The 21,255-nt window shown below is 42.0% G+C and overlaps 1 protein-coding gene across 2 annotated transcripts in view; it reads left to right on the top strand.

Moving 5' to 3' along the window:
* ARSB (arylsulfatase B) overlaps nucleotides 1-20,420 on the top strand; it is a 169,439-nt gene extending 149,019 nt beyond the window's left edge. For both annotated transcript variants that reach the window (XM_047088414.1, XM_047088421.1), the window contains exons 7-8: nucleotides 16,430-16,552; nucleotides 17,583-20,420. In XM_047088414.1, coding sequence (XP_046944370.1) covers nucleotides 16,430-16,552; nucleotides 17,583-17,848 — 389 coding nt within the window. In that variant the 3' untranslated portion in view covers nucleotides 17,849-20,420. The remainder of the gene's footprint in view (nucleotides 1-16,429; nucleotides 16,553-17,582) is intronic.
* Nucleotides 20,421-21,255: the final 835 nt, after the last annotated feature.

Here is a 21,255-nt window from a genome sequence, read left to right as displayed (position 1 = left end):
TGTCTCCACAGTCATCACTGACATCCTATTTACGAAATCCACCGTTCTTCTTCCCTGCCTTCTCAGACTTTCCTTCTCTCTGGCAGTAACCATTTCCTCCGTGGAATATTTCCCCCAGCTTCAGAGGCATTCTTCCCGTCTAACTCCTCCTCCTCAGGCTTTTGGAGGCTCATTTCCTTCTGTATTGCCTTTCAAATGTTGTTTCTCTCCAGGGTTCCACACTCTACCCCTTTCTCTTCCCAGTGCAAATGTTTCTACCATGGTAACTACAAAAGGAAGATATGGAGACAGGGCACCCAGCTTGGGAGTCCCGGACTTGGCCGTGTGTAGGCTACATCAGAGAGGAGCTTCCTGTAGAAGCTTCTTATGGGGAGACATACAGGATTTCTCTGCCTGCCACCTCTACTCCTCACCCTGGGCACAGGCTGAAAAAAGGCCAAGTGGCTCATGGGGGCAGTGGAAAGGAGGTGGAGCCAGAGACAGTACATGTGCTATTGTCCGTGGAGGAGAGAGGAGGGACAAGCTAAAGCGGTTGAACCTGTTTTGATGGTTTAGGCTAGAATTGGAAGATGGATGTCCAATTCCCTATCTACAAATGCAGGATTGGAACGTGGCTGAGGTACAATGTGTGTATGACGCCAGAAGGCCTGGCTCTGGCCACGTGGTGCCTGACATCTAAGCCTGGGTTAGAGGCACTGGCAGTTGGACACAACAAAGAGTGATCTGGGTAGGAGATAAGATTTGGGGGCCTAGAATACCCAGGGGAATGTTGAGCACTGAATCTGGGGAATGAAAACATTTAAGAGACAAACAGACAAAGAAGAAAAAGCAAAGGAGACTAAAAAACAATCTCAAGCCGGGGCGCCTGGGTGGCTCAGTTGTTTGAACATCCGACTTCAGCTCAGGTCATGATCTCACAGTTCGAGAGTTCAAGCCCCACGTCGGGCTCTGTGCTGACAGCTGGAAGCCTGGAGCCTGCTTCGCATTGTGTGTGTCTCTCTTCTCTCTTCCCCTCTCCCCCTCCCACTCTGTCTCTCTTTCTCTCAAAAATAAACATTAAGAAGAAAAAACAAACAAAAAAACCTCAAGTAGAAATAATAACCACCCCTGATGGAGCATTTTCTCTGTGCCAGGCACTGTGATTAAGTGCTTTGCATGCATTTCCTCCTTTAGAGGCTGAAAAGGAGCAAGACATCACAGAGAGAAGAAAATTTCAAGAAGACAGACACTTCCCCTCCTTGGACCATTTTGGTCACACTTTCTTTATCTGCCACCTTCATCCTGTCCTTTAGAGCCCAGCTCAGTGAGCACCACTTTCCTGGATCCTCCCAGGCAGTTAGCTTCTCCTTTGGAATCATCTAGCACGTCACATGTCGCACATTTTATTCACTCAGCCAACAAATGATTGTTCCACTGGTTTAGAATTTATGGTGTTTTAATGCAATTATTATTATCTGCTGGGCCCTGGTTTACTCATTCTGAAGATTTAGACTCAAGCATGTAAGTGATCAACAAAATGAGGATTTGTTTAATAAGCAGATGAATGAGCAATATAAAATAGTACATTTAGTCAAGATTCAGTTTGAACCAAAGTATGAGAGGATCTCTGGACAGCCCATTTCAGATGTAAATTGCTAAACTTTCTAGGACAGTCATGAGTTGAGGATTCACTGAATGGTTGATTTCTGTTTTTTGGATTTTCAGTGCTCAATTGACACACCCCTGGTTAATGTCAGACATTAACCAAGTGTTGGAGTTCCCTGTGACACAGGCACACACATTCTCTGAATACTTATTATGCACAATTCAATAATGATTAACATTTGAACTCTGTCTAGGCTGAGCAAGCCACATCAAAGCTCTTTTTTCATTAGGACTTTTAAAATATCAAATATGGACTGAATGAGTAGGTGTTGGAGAAACTGACTTTGTAAACTAAAAATCATAAACCCAGATCTGTTTGAAATATGTCATGTGGAGTGCCTATATAAAAATTATGAGCGTTTTGATTTTTCCCTTGTAGGTAATAAATAACATCTGTAATATTCCTCCTCACCTTTTTCTGATTAGCTTTATGTCTGGTATATTTTCCCCAACACTCCTGTTTCGTGTAGCAAGGATTTCGCCAAGGAGAGACAGGATTCTAAGGCAGTGTGGGTGTAACAGAAAACCTGCAGCAATCAAGGTTAAGTCCAGAAATAAGGGGCAGTATGAGTTTGGTGGGGAATTTTTAATGCTAGTCAGGCCTCTCTGTTTTACCTTTCTCAGGGGTACACACCAGCAGAGCTCGTGGGCCCTAAGGGATGGGAGTACCCCTGAAGGGCAAAGGGCATGTGGCCCACAAACCAGCTCCACTGGACCCCGGTGCTGATATGGCTCTCCAGACCCCCTCACTTTGCACCTGAGCCCATGTGGGTGCATCCAGCAGAGTGCCCTGGGCCACTGGTGTTCACCCTGGGGTCCATGGGGCCCCGGAGTCCTCTGAGGATTGCTGGTGGTGAGCCCAGGTGGAGGTTGGACAACTCTTTTAGCTGTTATGTACGATGGGCAGCTGTGTGGCATTTGTCTGGAGGGAAGAGCTGTGTCAAGACCATTGCAAGCCTAGTAGATGCTGCTGCTGAAGATGCTGATTTCAGGTCATTAAAGGTGACAGAAAGCCAGGCAGGGGTGTTGGGCCAGGCTAGGCTGCCAAGAAGCCAGTTGCTGAGCTTTGCTGAGCTCAGGGCACCATAGTTAAGTCCTAAGGTGACTGCGGGGGTCAGGTGATCCTAATGCACAACCAGAATTGGGAATCCCTGATCTGTTTCACCCCGTTTTCCCAATTTTAACCATACCTCTGGGTTAGCATACATAATTTCGATGGTATTGCCTTGTTGTTGTTATTTTTCCACACAGTATTCTTTTTTCATTCATTTTAAAACCACTTTGTTCAGGTATGATTGACATGGAAAACGTTGTACATTTACAACTTAATATTTAAAAATATGTAAAAGCTTAATATTTACAACTTGATGACTTTTGAGATAAGTATACTTACATGAAACCATTGCCGCATTCTATGCCGTAAACATATCCATCACCTCCAGAAGTTTCTTCCCACCCTCTTATTATTATTTTCTTTATGTGTGTGTGTGTGTGTGTGTGTGTGATAAGAATGCTTAACATAAGATCTTCCCTCTTAGCAAGTTTTTAAGGACATAATATAGTATTAACTGTGGGTACTGTGCTGTATAGTAGATCTCTAGGTAGGACTCATTCATCTTGCATAACTGAGACTTTGTACCTTTTGACTTCCCCATTTCCCCCCGTCCTCTCTTCCCCACAATTTTCTTTTTTTTAAAGGTTATTTATCTACTTTGAGAGAGAACGTGACAGGGAGAGAGAGGATCCCAGGCAGGATCCCAAACCGTCAGCACAGAACCCAGTGCTGGGCTTGAGCTCATGAACCGCGAGATCATGGCCTGAGCTGAAGCCAAGAGTCAGATGCTTAACCACCTGAGCCACCTAGGCACCGCTGTTCCCCACAATTTTCTAATAATATGTTGTTCCATTGGCACCTGATTCAGATTTCACAGTTGTTATAGGTCTGGGCAGCTGACCACGCCTTGATTTTGATGGCTGTCAATCAAATGCCATAGGTTCAGCCTAAATTGAAGTGATTTCTTTCAGTTGGTCAATTAGTTTATCCATGTACCCTGCCCTATGGCAACTGCTGTGGAAATTCAAGAGACCTGTGACTGGGATTTTTATACTTACATTGCAAAGAACACTCACCACCCAAAGGATCTCATTCCGTCCTCACAATTATCCCATGAGGTAGGCATTATTTTTCTCCTCATTTTACATACAAGGAAATGGAAATTCAGAGTGGCTAAGTGACTTAATAGGTTATTCATTCTACAGGCTATGAAAATGTACAGTGGTTTTTCAGAATATTATGAGTGGTTTCTCAAAATAGCGAGTAAGGTATAGGGAATGCCACTGGTAAATCCCTAACCGTTCTGTAAATCCCAGCTTGCGAGCTGCCAGAGCCATACCTATGGCTAGTGGGGGCTTTTTCCATCCCTGAAAATTAAGCAGAAAGGGTCAATCAAGCATCAGCTCAGAGCGTGGGGTTCTAGCCCATGTTTTATTGGGAACTGTTTTTAGAGAAATACTTCTATTTTGAGGTCTAGAATGACTGTTGAGAAAACAAGAATCGAGGCAACCATGAACACATTCGCATCTGGGTACATCAGTCCTTACCACACAGCGAGATGAGAGGCAGCCAGGGCCTGGGCCTGCCGTTTCCCGGATGTGTCAAACCGTGAGCAGACTACAGATTTCATCCGCGTGTTCACTGAGAGCGCCCAGGCAGCTGTAGCCCAAATGCACCATGGAGGGCACACCGTCTGTGGGCAGTGGGGCTAGCTGGCAGACTAGCTGGTACAGCAAGGCCTTAGTGACTTGAACTTCACTTTGATTTGGCGATCCTTTGAACTTTTCTGGGACTGAGCCATGAAGAAGTTGGTCAGCCGGTCAAATGTTGAGTGTAAATAAAACTTTAGTGTTTTATTTAAGAGGCACATTTGACTCACATAATCAGCTGACAAATTTGCCCATTCCTTAAAAAACATACCTGACAGGACTCCATATTAAAAAATACCTTGATCACCAAAGATCTGGAAGAGCTGGGAGGTTTTCCCACTTAGGCCAAGTGAGCAAGTTTTGCTCTAAGTAAAACTACATATGCCTTGAAAGCATGAAGATGGCATCCCAGCAGAAGCAGGAAGAATAAAATGGGTGGCCAGAGGTAGAAGAAACTTTTAAGCTGGTCTTTGCAAATTGTAAAAGTGATCAAAATCAGAAAGAGCTCAGTAAAAAAGAAAAGGAACCAAACCCTGAAGTAGCAAATGAAAGCTTCACCATTAACGCTTTTCCCGCCATCCCTGTTCAAACTCTGGAACATGTGCTGGGGAGCAAATACAGGTCCTCTCCAGACCCAGACCAGAGAAGTGGTTTGTCTGGTTTGGGTTTTGGTTTTTCATTTTGGTTTTTTTTTTTCTGCTTTAATAATGAGTTCTGCCTAGGGGCGCCTGGGTGGCGCAGTCGGTTAAGCGTCCGACTTCAGCCAGGTCACGATCTCCCGGTCCCTGAGTTCGAGCCCCGAGTCAGGCTCTGGGCTGATGGCTCAGAGCCTGGAGCCTGTTTCCGATTCTGTGTCTCCCTCTCTCTCTGCCCCTCCCCCGTTCATGCTGTGTCTCTCTCTGTCCCAAAAATAAATAAACGTTGAAAAAAAAAATGTAATAATGAGTTCTGCCTACTTTTCTCCTCTTTGTAAGGTCTTCAGAACAGGAGGATATATAAGAAAAAAAAACTGTGTTATACTAATAGCTACCACTCAATGACAGTTTTTACCAGCGATTATTACCTACTTCATAGAGCTAGTGCAAGGATTAAATGAGCTAACATATATGGTACACTTAACACAACATTTTATGTTTATAAGCAAGTAGCAAGTGCTTTTAATATTAGCGTTATTGTCTTTAATGTTGACAATGTTAATAATAGCCTTACGATATACCAGATACTCTGTTAAGCACTCGATATGCCAGATACTCTGTTAAGCACTCGATACGCCTTATCTCGCTTGCTCTTATATTACTTTCATATAGTAAATTGAGGCACGGGGAGTCAGGAAAGTTGCCCAAGATTGCACAACTGGCATCAAAATCATTTATTATGCACTTACGATATTCTGGACATAGTACTAATGAACATTTTCTATGTATCATCATATTTAGCCACACAACAGTCCTGTGAAATAGATGCCATTATCCTCCTTTTACAGATGAGGAAATGTAGGTCCAGAGAGTTCAGCTAACACCGAAGCTGACTCAGCCAGTGAATGATGGAGCTGAAATTCAAACTCAAGCAATCTTGCTCCAAAAGGGCATGCTCTTTACTGCTGTGCACTGTGGCCTTCTGGGAGAGGGGACAGCAGGGACTTCAGTCACATGGCCCTCTCCTCATGCTGGTTACTATCCCTAGCAGTGCTTTCCTGCAGGGCCACAGCATTAACTCTTCCCAAGCCGCATTCTCCAGCCACACCCAATGCATTCTACATCCCAGAGAGGAAGAGACCCAGACCGTCCCCTTCAGCCCTGTGCTAATACTTGGGGCTCCTTATTACCCTGCCTGATTTTCTCTAGGCGTGAAAACTTTGTTTTCTATCAACTTTCCTCTTCTTATCTGCAAGTCAGCTAACATATTTATTTTACTTAAGCCTTGCATAGTTAAAAATCATCAGGGTTATACACCAAAATGTTTAACAGCAGCCAGTAAATTTAGCTAATTTTAATTTTCTTGTTCATGTGTTTTTGTGTTTTCAACTTACATACAATAAACATATAAATTACATAGAAAAAAATCAGAGACTGTATTAGACAGTGGTTTCCAAAGAGTCATGAGGATACATTGTCCAGTCAAAAGAATAAGGTTGCCTTTCACGAACACCAGGAGATCAGAAGCATCCCCTGGCACCTCTCAGTCCCTTCCCCATTTGGCGAATCCATTACCCATCACTAATTAGTGTCTTTCCAATTATAGTTTAGCTGCAGACCCCTTCTTCAAACAAAAAGGTAGAGAAGTATAATATATTTAGCAAATACTACAAGTTCTTCCTTAAGGTTTAACCAGCACTGCATGAAATGAAGACAGGGAACCTGAACCCTGCCCACTAACTCACCAACCCATTTAATGACAACTCCCAAGGTACTTCTGGAACCCCTGCTGGCTCTGGAGAACACATTCTCCCCTGAAACCATTGACCCGACCTCATTCTAGAAGCTTGGACTCCTTCAGATTTCCAGAGGTTGCCCAGATTAGGAGCTCTATAAATTTACTACATAATATGTAAGATAGTGATTTCCTTCAGTTGCCCTAAAATTTTTCACTAATGTCCAAAATCAGTACCCATGACTGGTCCATCTTATAACTGAGTATCTCTGTCTGTCCAGAGACCTTTATTTTGTCAGAGGTGGCCTTCACCTCAGAAGGAAAAGATAAAAGTTTATGCTTCTCTGTGGACCCCTAGTTCCTGCCCAGGGGTTAACAAATCCAATGTCCTTTTCTCCCCCGTCAGGCTGCTTGTACAACTCTGTGAATATGCTAAAAAACATTGAATTTTACCTCTAAAGGAATGAATTGTATCATATGTGAATTACATCATAATAAAGCTATTAGAAAAAAAGTTTAATTAAAAATAATATTTAAATTCCTCTTGTGTCCCCCTGTTGATGAGAAGAAAAGTGACAGTTCTGGCTTTTCACACTCCCCGAAGCTGTCTTACCCCGTCCACCCAACCATCCCACCGAAGCCTCCAACAGCACCTCCCTCCCTGTCCTCCAGAGACCCTCCATCACCGAGACTTCTGTTCTCATTCTTCAGGCTAAAAATCCCTTCTTCACCTTCTGTTTATCCAGTTTTCAGTTATCTATTGTTTCAGTGATGCTTCTCATTGATATGGCTGGCCGTGGGGTAAGACTTTGGGGTTATAGAACTAAATCAGATCCAGGCCATTCCCCATATTAAAAAAAATTTTTTTTTAATGTTTATTCATTTTTGACAGAGACAGAGCATGAGTGGAGGAGGGCAGAGAGAGAGGGAAACACAGAATCCAAAGCAGGCTCCAGGCCTGGAGCTGTCAGCACAGACCCCAGTGTGGGGCTCGAACCCATGAACTGTGAGATCATGACCTGAGCCGAAGTCAGACACTTAACCAAATGAGCCACCCAGGTGCCCCATATACCCTACATTTTTTTAAAAAAGGTTTATTTATTTATTTTGAGAGAGAAAAAGATCGCCCATGCATGAGCAGGGGAGGGGCAGACAGAGAGAGAGAGAATCCCAGGCAGTCTCCAGCTGTCAGCAGGGCTGACAGAGCCAGATGTGGGGCTTGATCCCATAAACTATGAGATCGTGTCCTGAGCCAAAATCAAGAGTCAGACCCTTAACCACCTGAGCCACCTAGGCACCCCACTACCCTATATATTTTTCACACAGGAAGAGGACAGAGTGGTAGATAACGAAGAGGTATATCTTTGAGGTCTTACTGAAAGTCCCACTTTCTTCATCCATCCTTCCTGTGCACTTTCACCTGTATCATCTTCTTCCTACCATGATCTTTTATAATCTTTACTGTTTGACCTTAATTATATTCTGCCTGATGTTGTTTATTTGACCATTTCATATGTAATATCTTTCTAATTGCTTTGTAAGATTACAAATACACAGCTTCCTCGTGTGTGGTGTTCTATTGCTGCTGTAATAAATTATCACAAGCTCAGTGGTTCAAAAGAACACAGGTGTCTTGTCTGACAGTTTTGTAGGTCAAAAGTGCGAGCAGGGCTAAGGTCAAGGTTTTAGCACTGCTGTACCCTTTCAGAGGGTCTAGTACAGAATCCATTTCCTTGCCTTTTCCAGCCTCTGATGGCTGCCCGCATTCCTTAGCTCGTGGCCCCTCCTCCATCTTCAAAGTCAGCAACACGGTATCTCAGACTCTTCTGCTGTGGCCACATCTCCCTCTGACCAAAATCAGGAAATTGTCCCTGCTTTTATGAACTCATAGATTGGGCCCACTCAGATAATCTGAGATAACCTCCACATCGCAAGGTCTTTATACTTAGACATATCTGCAAAGTCTCTTTTGTTATGTAAGGTAACATTTCCACAGGTTCCAGAGGGGTCAGGACATGGACACCTTTGGGAGCCACTATCCTGCCTATCACCCCATTTTATACTTCCTTGTATTGCATATGAGATGGATGGAAAGAAATAAAATATGCAAACACTAACAACGATGACAACTAATGCTAGGATATGTGTACATCAGATAAAGTAGACTAAAGGAAGAAGGCGCTGTTGGAGATGAAGAGAGGCTTTTCAAAATTATACAAAAAGCAATCAGCCAGAAAATTATAATGCTTACAAATGGGTACTTAATAATATAGTCTCAAAAAATGACAAAACTTGGAGGAGAAATAAGCAAATTTTCAGTCACAGTGAGAAATTTTCAACATCACTCTCTCAGTAACTATTTGAACAAACTATAGAATCAGTACAGATATAAAATATTTGAACAGCATAATTAACAAACTATAATATATATGGATCACGGCACCCAACAACTTGAGAATAGATTTTTTTTTCTTTTTTCAAGTGGGAATGAAACATACAGTTGACCACATACTGGGCCATAAAGCAAGTGGAAACACAGTGCTAAGGATTTAAATTATGTACTGTACATCTAACATGATTCTAAAGTTAGAAGTTTATTTCTAAAAAATCATAGTTATATTTTGTAATCATAACGGAATTAAACTGGAAATTCATAACGAAAGGATAATAGGAACTTCTCAAATGTTTGGGCATTAAGTGATACACTTTTGAACAATCCATGACTCAGAAAGGAAATCACAACGAAAAATAGAAAATATTTTGACCTGAATAACAAACGTGCATATTTAAAACTTGCAAGATAAAAATAAATTGGTGCTTTCCCATGTTTATAGCAGCACTATCAACAATAGTCAAAGTATGGAAAGAGCCCAAATGTCCATCAATGGATGAATGGATAAAGAAGATGTGGTGTGTGTATATATATATATATATATATATACATATATATATATATACACATATATATATATGTATGTATGTATATATACAAGGAGTATTATTCGGCAATCAAAAAGAATGAAATCTTGCCATTTGCAACTACGTGGATGGAACTGGAGGGTATTATGCTAAGTGAAATTAGTCAGTCAGAGAAAGACAAAAATCATATGACTTCACTCATATGAGGACTTTAAGAGACAAAACAGATGAACATAAGGGAAGAGAAACAAAAATAATATAAAAACAGGGAGGGGGACAAAACAAAAGAGACTCATAAATGTGGAGAACAAAGGGTTGCTGGAGGGGTTGTGGGAAGGGGGATGGGCTAAATGGGTAAGTGGCATTAAGGAATCTACTGAAATTATTGCTTCATTATATACTAACTAATTTGGATGTAAATTTTAAATAAAAAATAAAGTTAAATTAAAATATAAAAATAAAGTACACTCCATTCTTAAATAAATAAATAGGTGCTTGGATGAAAACTTATAGTGTTAAATGTATATATCAGAAATGAAAAAGTGCTGAAAATTAATTACGCAGGAAGCTATGAATAGAAGAGCAAAGTGAGCCAAAAGGAAATGGAAGGAAATAATAAAGAGAAGAGGCAAAATTATGAAATAGAAAGCTAATATACTACAGAGAGGGACTACTAGGTAAAAAGTTTGAAAAGAACAATAAATACAATTAACCTTTAACAAAATTTATCATGGGAAAAAAAAGTGAAAAAGCACACACTGCCAGCATCAGGAATGAAAAGATATTACTACAGATGCTACAGACATTAAAGGTAATACAGAAACGAAAATGTGTGTGACTAGACAAATTCCCAGTAAAATTCAGTTTACCAAAACTAAGAAAAAGAGAAATAGAAGATCCGAATAGTTCTATATCTATTAAAGAAATTAAATTAATAAATAACCTGCCCACAAAGAAAACTCGAGGCCCAGATACCTTTACAAATGAACTCTTCCAAGTATTTAGGAAATAACAACCATCTGACACAAACTCTTCAGGGAACACTTCCACTTCCTTTTATAGGACCAATATAACCTTGACTCAAAAAGATGACAAGAATATTTTAAGAAAAAAATTAATAGAGAAATTGAAGCATAGGTGCAAAAGCTCTGAACAAAATGTGAATCCAGCAATAAATAAAAAGGACAAACATCATGACTGAAGGGGGTTTATTCTGTAAATGCAAGGTTGATTTGGCATTTAAGAATTAATAGTAGAAGGGTGCCTGGGTGGGTCAGTCGGTTGGGCGTCTGATTTTGCCTCAGGTCATTATCTCACATGAGTTCGAGCCCCACGTCAGGCTCTGTGCTGACAGCTGGGAGCCTGAAGTCTGCTTCAGATTCTGTGTCTCCCTCTCTCTCTGCCCTTCCCCTGCTTGTGCATGCTCTCTCTCTCTGTCTCTCTCAAAAATAAATGAATAAACATTGAAAGAAAAGGAATCAATAAGTATAATTAATTGTGCTAAAAGATAAATGAATAATTATGTGATATTTTCAGATGCTGAAAAAGCATATGGCAAAATTTAACACCCATTTATGATAAAAATAAAAACTTAGTAAACTGGGAGTAGAATGGATCTTCTTTTATCTGATAAAGCATAGCTACAAAGATTTTTATATTGATATCACACTTAACAGTAAAATCGTAAAACCTTTTCCCCTGAAAACAGGAATGAGATACAAATTCTCACTATCACTACTTTTATTCAAATTTATACTAGAGATTTTGTACAATGTCATAAGGTAAGAAAAAGGAAACTGAAAGATCTATTATGGGGAGAAACCAATGTCAATATTTGCAGGTGACATTATAGCATGCATAGAAAATCCAAAGACTATAAACAAAGAATTAGAATTAATAAATGAATTTGGCAAAGCCACTAAAAACAAGGTCAATATGTAAAAGTGTCAATTGTGTTAATTCAGAGTATGAAATATGTATTTTAAAAATTTTTTTAAATGTTTATTTATTTTTGAGAGAGAGAGCAAGGGAGAGGTAGAGAGGGAGACATAGAATCCGAGGCAGGCTCCAGGCTCTGAGCTGTCAGCACAGAGCTCAACACAAGATCATGACCTGAGCCGAAGTCGGACGCTTAACCTACTGAGCCACCCAGGTGCTCCTGTTTTAAAATATTGTTTATAACGGTATTAAAACACATTAACCAACTGGGAGTAAACCTAAGAAAAGACATGTAAGACCTCTACACAGAAAATCATAGAATATGATGAAGAGAAATTATGGGGATCCACCACACGCATGAATTGTAAGTCTCAATATTTTAAGACAGCAATGCCCCACAATTGATCCCTGGAGTCAATACCATCATAATCAATATCCCAGTAGCCAGTAGCTAGTTTGTGAAATTTAACAAGCTACTCCTAGAATTTATATTGAAATTCAAAAGGCTGGGACCCGTGGGTGGCTCAGTCAGTTGATTGTGGACTCTTGATTTCAGCTCAGACCATGATCCCAGGGTCGAGGATCGAGCCCCGCATCTGGCTCCACACTGAGCATGGAGTCTGCTTAAGATTCTTTCTCCCCATCTGCCCCTCTCCCCTGCTAGCTTGCGCACTCTCTCTCTCTGTCCCTAAAATAAAATTAAAAAAAAATAAAGACGGGTGCCTGGGTGGTTCAATCGGTTAAGCATCCGACTTCAGCTCAGGTCATGATCTCACAGTTCATGGGTTTGAGCCCCACATTGGGCTCTGTGCTGACAGCTGCGAGCCTGGAGCCTGCTTCGGATTCTGTGTCTCCCTGTCTTTCTGCCCCTCCCCCACTCATATTCGCGCGCGCGCACACGCGAGCGCTCTCAAAAATAAATAAACATTAAAAAAAAAGAAAATGCAAAAGCCAATAATGGTGAAATCCATCTGGGAGAACAACAAATTTGGGGACTTAGATAGAAAAACATATGGTAAATCTACAGTAATTAAGATAGTGTAGTAATAGCATAAGGATAGACATATAGACCAGTGGGACAGAATAAAAACTCTAGAGCTGGCCTGTCCAATGCAGTAGCCATTAGTCACATATGGCAATTAAAGTTTAAATTAATTTCCTCAGTTGCAGTAGCTGCATTTCTTTTTTTTTTTTAATTTTTTTTTTTAACACTTATTTATCTTTGAGAGAGAGACAGAGACAGAGTGTGAGAGCAGTAGGGGCAGAGAGAAAGGGAGACACAGAATCTGAAGCAGGCTCCAGGCTCCGAGCCATCAGCACAGAGCCCAATGCGGGGCTTGAACTCACAAGCTGTGAGATCATGACCTGAGCCAAAGTCGGACGCTCAACCGACTGAGCCACCCAGGCGTCCCAACACTAGCTGTATTTCATATGCTCAATACCCTCAGCACCCGGCTAGTGGTTGCTGCAGTGGACAACAGACATAAAACACTCCAGAAAGTTCTATTTGGACCATGCTGCTCTAGAGACAGACTCACCACATATGGAAATAAGATGTTTGACAACGGTGTCACTGAAGATGAGTAGCAAAGAACAGTCTTTTCAACAGTCTTGGTCAGATAATAGCCATCTTTGAAAAATGAATCTTGAGTCCCACCTTACTTCGTGCACAGAAATCAGTTCCTGGTGGGTTCTATGCCTAAATGCAAGATGTTGTGGAATTTTCGTGGAACAGAATCACATCCAGCAGTCAAAATGAATGAAGTGCTGGGAACAGGCTGAACCTCAACACCAAGGGTGAGTCTCACAAACATTATGAAATCAGTTGGAGCCAGAAATAAAAGAGAACATGCTGTATGGTTTCCATTTGTACAAAGTTCAAAAGCAGGCAGAAAGAGTCTCTGCTGACGGATGGCAGTTACCTTGGAAGAGGAGGCTGGTAACTGGAGGCTGCTGACATGGGCTTCTGAAATCCTGGTAATATCCTGTTTCTTGAGTGGGCTGGTGTCCACAGGAGAGGGTCCAGTCTTCATCAGCACCATTAGTGCACTTTTCTCTATGGGTGTTATTTTAAAATGTTTTTTTTAAACAACCCTTGGATTGACACGGAAAAAGAAAGATAATTCTTGCTGATTGAGTGATAAAGGAAAGGTGAAGATTCTAAAAATTTTCAGATAGGCAACAACTTGAAGTCTGAAAGTATCAGGTATAGGATATGGAGAAGGGGAGACGTCACTGGCACAAGGGCCAATTAGTACGTGTTGTAAAGTTGGAAACGTGTGCCCCTTGCAAGTGGACAGTTTTGCTTCCAGACACAAACCTTAGAGAAATCCTTGTTCATGTGCACCAGGGGACGTGGGTAACAATGCTCGTTGCAGAATAGTGTACAATAGAAAAAAAAAAAAGAATAATTGAAGTAACCTGATGCCTAATAGGGAAATGGGTAAATAAAATGTGAGTTTTTATATAGTGAACTACTAAACAGTTAAAAGGAATATAATATACACAAGCATAATCACAGAGCTCTGAAAATACTGAAGTGGATTGAAAAAAAGCAAGTTGCAGAGTATGTATGGCATAACATATACGCGTACATTTTTAAAGTATAAAACAGGACTGTAGATTATTCTGTGGCACATGCATGTGTAACCGGACTGTTAAATCACCGCAGGATAGACTGTACCCTGATCCATGATAGCAGCAGCCTCAGGGGCAGGGGGTGAAGAGACGGAGATTAAGGATGGGGATAGACCGTCACATGGGAACTGTCACTTCATTTTCATTGTTCTGTTTCCTTTTTTTTTTAATGGCAAATATAACAAAATGTTAACATCTGTCCCTTCTAGGTGTTGGCTCACAGAGTGTGAGTTCTCTTATTTCTTGTAATGTTCCCTTTGTTTAACTTCTCAATGAGAAAAAAAATAGAGTTGCGATAATAGCATCTTTCATCGTTTAGTCTTAGGCTTGTTTATTGTTTAGGTATTTTACGTTCCTGTTTGTTTTAAGAAAAAATGTATATAAATATGAGTATAGCTGAGATAGCTCAATTTCCTCTCTTTGTTTATGTTAGCAAAGCATACTTGTTTTATTTAACATCCTTTGGTATTAAAATGTGGCCTTTACACAAACTTGTGAGGAGTAAATCATGAGGGCTCACAGTCCTAACACAGTCTGTGTTTTAAGAACACATTTCCTATAATAGACATCCTCTGCGCCTCGATCACAGCAAACATCCGCTTATATTGGAGCCGAAACATCCACAAGCAGGCGGAGCAAAAAAGTCAAAAAGATTTGCCATTTGGTGCTAACGATTTGTCGGTACATGATTGTTAAGACTAAGGTCTGAAACCACCAACATTTATTGGCTCTGTCTCCAGTATGCGTCTCTAGGGTCATTTCCACAAGACCGACCAGAAGAACGGGACCCTGCCTTTTCCACCACTGCCATTGCTCCTGCAGGAAGCCCCTGGCAGCACACAAGTCCCGCTCTAGCAGGAAGGAGGGCACTCCCAAAGTCCTTTATGACAGGATGGGGGACAGACGGGCCGGCCACCATGATGGAGAGTGCACTGTTACAGACAGAGCACACACAAGGCTATTTAGTCACTGGGCGGGCAGTCTGGCAGCCTTTGGAAATGCACCCTAGGTGATTGCTGTGACCGTGTTTGAAAAGTTGACACGTAAATGTGGACTTGAAACAGACTAGCTATTTTATGGTTAGGCCCTAAACTGCAGGCTTTTAAACATGCTCAGGTATGAGTGAGGTGGGGACCTGAATACCCTGCCCTCACAGATCCCTTACAGCAGAACTCAGGTCTCTCTTCTACACCTATTTCACTCCTCACAAGCAGGCCAAGGAGGGAATTACCCAAAAGAAGGAACTGAGCATGCTCATTTCAGACTCTCTGTCTGTCTCATTTGGGGGCTCGCCTGCCCCTAGAATATATATAAGCACTCTGGTCTGCTCTCAGCTCTGAGGGAGCCCAGTGGGTGTCCAGCAGGATCAGGGATGAGTGATTTAGTCTTTCTAAGTCAAGAGTCAATTATTAGCAAGGCCTCTCGGCCACAGATCTGAAGCTATGTTCTCTCTAATCAACTTTATCAGTAACAAGGGCAGTATCTTAGCTCTGACTGTCTGGCCTCTAACCTTTCAATTGGTCCCAAATTCAAGAAGGTGGGGGAGGTAATTGCTCCCCCTAAAACCTGATGATCAATTAGTATAAGACCCCAAGAAGATAATGTAATCCGTGTTAATAACCAATAATTTGTATACCAGTTTGTTCTTATACCCATAATTATCCTGTCTGAATAGTGAACGGAGCATTGCTCACTTTTATCTTTCATAACTGTGGTTAAAAAAATAAATATAGTGCTGTATGTCATGGCATGATTGAACTCTCATAGCTTGAGATAGACTCCATTAAAATGTACACTTTATACTCTATTATCTACGTATATCTATCTATAAGTATATATAGAAAATTTATTTATCTAATTCAGTCATTTAGCAGCAAAAAGAAAAACTGCACACACGAAAAACAGCCTCTCCTGCTATTACAGAACACTGTTCTGCACACGGCCAGATGTACGTTCACAGAACACAGCAATTTTAAGGATGAATTCATGTTCTAATCTCTTTAGGATTACCTTATATTCGTGGTGGTTTATGACTGATGTGTTTAAAGTAACTATAGCTTTCTGTTTATATTTAATAGAAGATTCGTGTCTGTGGTGGGATACACATTTACACTCATGAGATAAAAGCTACTGTTCTACAGGAAGGATATTAAATGTTGATTTAGAACGACACATTTCAATAACAGTGATCTAAGTCTCCCATACTGTTTCTTCGCAGGTCCTGGGAAAAGCCTGGCACCAGCAAAGGATGATTCTTCTCATCCAGCGTATTTAGCCTTCAACACATCTCTGCATGCTGCAATTAGACACGGGAACTGGAAACTCCTCACCGGCTACCCAGGTAGGGTGCTTGGCATTTCCCACCAGATCAAGGAGAACTTTACTAAACAACTGCCTTTTGCAGAACATACCTGTGGGGCCACTGAATGAGGAAGAATGGTGTGATCTACCGTCCTGACCACAAAAAAAAAAAAAAAAAAAAAAAAAAAAAAATTAAAATTAAAAAAATAAAAAGTTGAGAATTAACTGTAGGGGGCGGTGAAAGGAAGAAATGCCAACTGTAATGTTTCATGGAAAATCAGAGCACAGCACATGAGGCTAGGAGGGAGACTCTCTGAAAGCTATATCCTCAATCAAGTATGTAGCTGAGGGACGTGGTTGCTTCCTCTGAGCACATTCTCTAAAAGTGGTATCTTTTATTTATTTATTTATTTTATTTTTTAATTTTTTTGATGTTTATTTTTGAGAGAGAGAGAGACAGAGACAGAGCACAAGGTGGGGAGGGGCAGAAAGGGAGTCACAGAATCCAAAGCAGGCTCCAGGCTCTGAGCTGTCACAGATCCCGACACGGGGCTTGAACCCATGAACTCTGAGATCATAGCCTGAGATGAAGTCGGCTACTTAACCCACTGAGCCACCCAGGCGCCCCAAAAGTGACCTCTTTTAAATATTTTTAAAATATGTGGTGTGATGGTAAAGACTGACGCAATTAAGCAATGTTTATAATGATGACATTTTGGGCATTTGGGGTAAGACAACTCTTCTTTGTTTGGTACCGTTCCATGTATTGCAAGATGTCTTAGCTTCCCTGGCGCATGACCATTACATGTTGATAGCAGCTTCCCTAAGTCACTGTGACAACTAAAACTCCCCCCACCCACACCCACACACATGCACACGCATGCACACACATGCGTGCACATTCCTGGAGGCCCCTGGTTGTGAAGCAGTGAACCAGGAGTTAGAGTGAGAAAGATATAGATACAGCATCAAGGGCCACATCTTTTTTATGTGTCCACGTCCACAACCCCTGAAATTAGAACCTGTCTACCATGACTCTCCTGCAATAAACTATTGTATTTCTTTGCCAGGCTGTGGCTGTTGGTTTCCTCCGCCGTCTCCATACAACGATTCTGCGATACCCTCATCAGACCCACCGACCAAGACCCTCTGGCTCTTTGATATTGATCAGGACCCAGAAGAAAGACATGACCTGTCAAGAGACTATCCCCATATTGTCGAGCAGCTCCTTTCCCGCCTGCAGTTCTACCACAAACATTCAGTGCCTGTGCATTTCCCGGCACAGGACCCCCGCTGTGACCCCAAGGGCACTGGGGCCTGGGGCCCGTGGGTATAGGACTTCTGGCAGCCTGGGGGAGCCAGACCACCTTTTCTGTCACAAGTTAGACTTCAGGCCTTTACTCCTGTATCTCGTGTCTCTCCCAGCCTGGGTTCGCCTGGTCCTTCTCTTGTTTCTGAACCACACTGAGGAATCTCATTTCAAACCCCAGTGCATATAAGAAGCTGATAAAACCTGGAACAGTCCTGTTGTTGGCTGGGGTGTGTGTCTAGAGGAGAGGGGGGCTGAGTTCAACCCCTTTTTCCTGAGTGTGGGACAGCTGGGAACTTGACTTGAAATAGGAAGTTCTCGTTGAGTCCTAGAGGCTGGAGCAGCTGGCTCTTTTTGCCTCACAAGTCAGATGTTACATTTCCCCCTGCCAATAGCTGGGTTTTATTGGAGTGCCTCATGTTTCTTGTAACAAATGTGGGGAGCAGACAGTTTTTAATGGTCCTGTTGGCCAGGGGATCTCCCTGTCTGCGAGATATCATGTGCAGGCATTCCGTGTGAATAACCCCCCTGGCTCACCCCTCACTCCGTCACTCATCTCGTCATGGAGCATAAGGCCCATTTCATAGTTACGGTCAGCATGGCAATATGCCTGCTTCTTGGTTTGGGTTATTACAGTAAAGAAATGTGTTTTTATCCCCAGTTTTCTTTTTTTTTTTTTCCTAGCCACTACTCATTTCGTCTAGACTTCCTGCTACCCCCCTCTCCCCTGTGGTTCTTTTCCTAACCTCCCTTTGACTCAGGCATCCTGTGCCCGGGAAGGCTGCCTTGCCTCTCCACGCTGAGCACCATCGGTTTGGGGATCTCTGCTGGGGCCTGCCTTCCTCTTGCCTCCACTACCGGAGCTGGAGCCCTGCCCAGAGAAGGTGGTCACATCTGGCTCTGCATGCATGCTCGTGGTGGACACGAAGGGGCCGGGTGGGTGATGCGTGGCTCTGTGTCATCTGTTTGCTGAAGACTATTCTAAGTTGCATGGAATTAATTATGAATGTGGCTGTGTCTCATAATATATTAAGAGTTGCATGCTATTCCCTAGCTAGGAGGAGAAACCCCGGGAAACGGTCGTTTTGTCCCGGGGTGATGGAGGGGGGCAGTTTGAAAGGAAATGGCCAGCATCTGAGATCCTGGGCCTCAGTGAAGCAAAGGATGGCACGTCCACCTTTCCCTATTCTCAGTCTTACTGCTTGTGTTGAGGTTCTGGGGTTGGGGAAACAGGATGAGGTTTTACTTACCGGCCCTTTCTCAGTCTCGCGAAAGTCCTGCTAATGCGGATCAATACAGATGCGCTCTGAAGAATGTCAGACTCTGAAAAATATGTGCCAAAACTCTACTCTTTTTTCCATTAGCGGGACTCTTTGGTTCACTGGTGTCCCCACTGCCTGGACCAGTGCCTGTTACATAGAAGGCGGTCAATACTTTTTTTTTGTTTTTAATGAATGAATGGACAGTTGAACAAATGAGAGAGCGGCACACCGTTAAAAATCCAGTGAGCTAAATACAGGTTTAGAGTAAATATCCTCCAACTGTTGCTTTTCTGTTCCCAAGCTGCCCTCCTGGGGTAGGAGCATAGTCTGCAGATCTGGACAGAGGACGCTCCAAAGTGAAGCCATAATACCCCCTCCAGGAGGGAAACGGGGAAGCATGCCTACTGAAGATACCCTTTTGGCAATAACCCTCAGTTCTGTTCTTCATAGGACACTAGAAACTAAAACCAGCAAATAATATGCTATAGGTCCTTGTATAGCCACCCTTCAATTCAGTAGCAATATTTTCGGGTCACTACCAATTTGTATTGTATTAAAATAAGATGATTGGAAGGAAATGGTGCTAGAACTAAAAACACCTGTTACCAACATTTACCCCACGCCCGGGTTGGCAAACAGCTGGCCCAAATGCCATCACCTACCACTCCCTCACCTGTGGCAGATACTCTGCACTAACTGAGCCCACGTGTTCTTCTGGATCCTTCTAATCCCAGTGTCTATTAATACCATGAGATTAGAGGCCATCACTATATGACAGCCATTCACCCTCCACACCATGCTCCCAGGGCTGTCCCCAGTTCCAGTCCCTTGATTGCCAAGTACAACATGGTGTTCTGTACTCAGTGGATTTACAGGGAGTTGTCAAAACTAGTTGTTGTAAAACTTTTATTTGAGATTTTATTTTATCCATTATAGAATGCATCTCATTAGGTTTCTCTTTTCTGTATAAGAATGTGAACAGATTCACATTGAGGATGTTTCTTTCTGGGTTCATTTGTGTTTAAAGAAAAGTTTTATTAATTTAATTGTTCTTCTTTGCTACTACCTGAGTATTTCATATCTGGGGAACAAAAAAATTTTTTTACCCTTTAAAATTTGTCAGCCGTGAATAGGGAGTTTCCATTTGGGTGATGAAAAAGTTCTGAACCAGATAGTGGTGATGTTTGCACAACATACCTCTGAATTGTATGGCTTAAAATGGTTAAAATGATAACTTTTATGTGTCTCTTACAACTCATTTTTAATGTGTTGGCCAGTTTTGTGGTATGTAAATTACATCTCAATAAAGAAACATAGCAAAAATATCAGAACTGAAACAAAGGTGTCAGTCATTGCCCCAAGAGTACAAACTATAAAATAAGTCATTGGAGGGAGGTTGTGAGGGTAGGGGTGAATGTAAAGTGATAATAAGAGAGTGTATTTGTTCTCTGTTGCTGTATATCAAATTACCCCCGAATTTAGCAGCTTTAAACAATAAACATTTATTACTTAACACACTGTATGGGGGCCAGGACTCTGGGAGTGGCTTAGCTGGGTGGTTCTGGCTCAGGGCCTCCTGAGATGGTAGTCAAGCTGGCGAGGGCTGCAATCATCTGAAGGCTTGCCTGGGGCCAGAGGATACACTTCCAAGGTGAGTCACTCACCAGGCTCTTGGTTGGAGGCCTCAGTTCCTTGCCCTGTGGGCTTCTCCACAGAGTGCTTAAATATCCTCACACATGGCAGTCAACTTCCAGCAGAGCAAATAATCTGGAGAGAGCAAGAGGAAGCCACAGTACCTTAATTACCTGGTACAGTGTCACTTCGACCTTTTTTCACTTCCTTAAAAATAAGTCACTAAGTCCAGCGGTTACACAAGAGGAGGAGAATTAGGTCCTGTCTTTTGAAGGAAGTGTCAGATTTGTGGACATATCTGATACCAGCGTGGACAATAGGAGAATGGGGAAATGTTGTCTCCTGGGGAAGAGACTGTCTAATCCAGTCCACATGAATTTATCAAATTCAAATTCTGCTATTTGAAGACAGATGTTAGAAAAACATCCAATTTTGCTATATAGTGGTTAGAATGACCAGGGACTAATCATTTAGCCCTCTCTGTGCCTCCCTCTTTTTTTTTTTTTTTTTTTTTTTTACTGGTGATAGGTTGAACTGAGT

The sequence above is a fragment of the Lynx rufus genome, unplaced genomic scaffold (assembly GCF_022079265.1).
Source record: "Lynx rufus isolate CCGP_SWC_20201006 ecotype Redwood Valley unplaced genomic scaffold, mLynRuf1.p SCAF_1, whole genome shotgun sequence".
Taxonomy (NCBI): domain Eukaryota; kingdom Metazoa; phylum Chordata; class Mammalia; order Carnivora; family Felidae; genus Lynx; species Lynx rufus.
The sequence above is the reverse complement of the archived record's forward strand: the minus strand, read 5'-3'. Positions and strand labels throughout refer to the sequence as shown.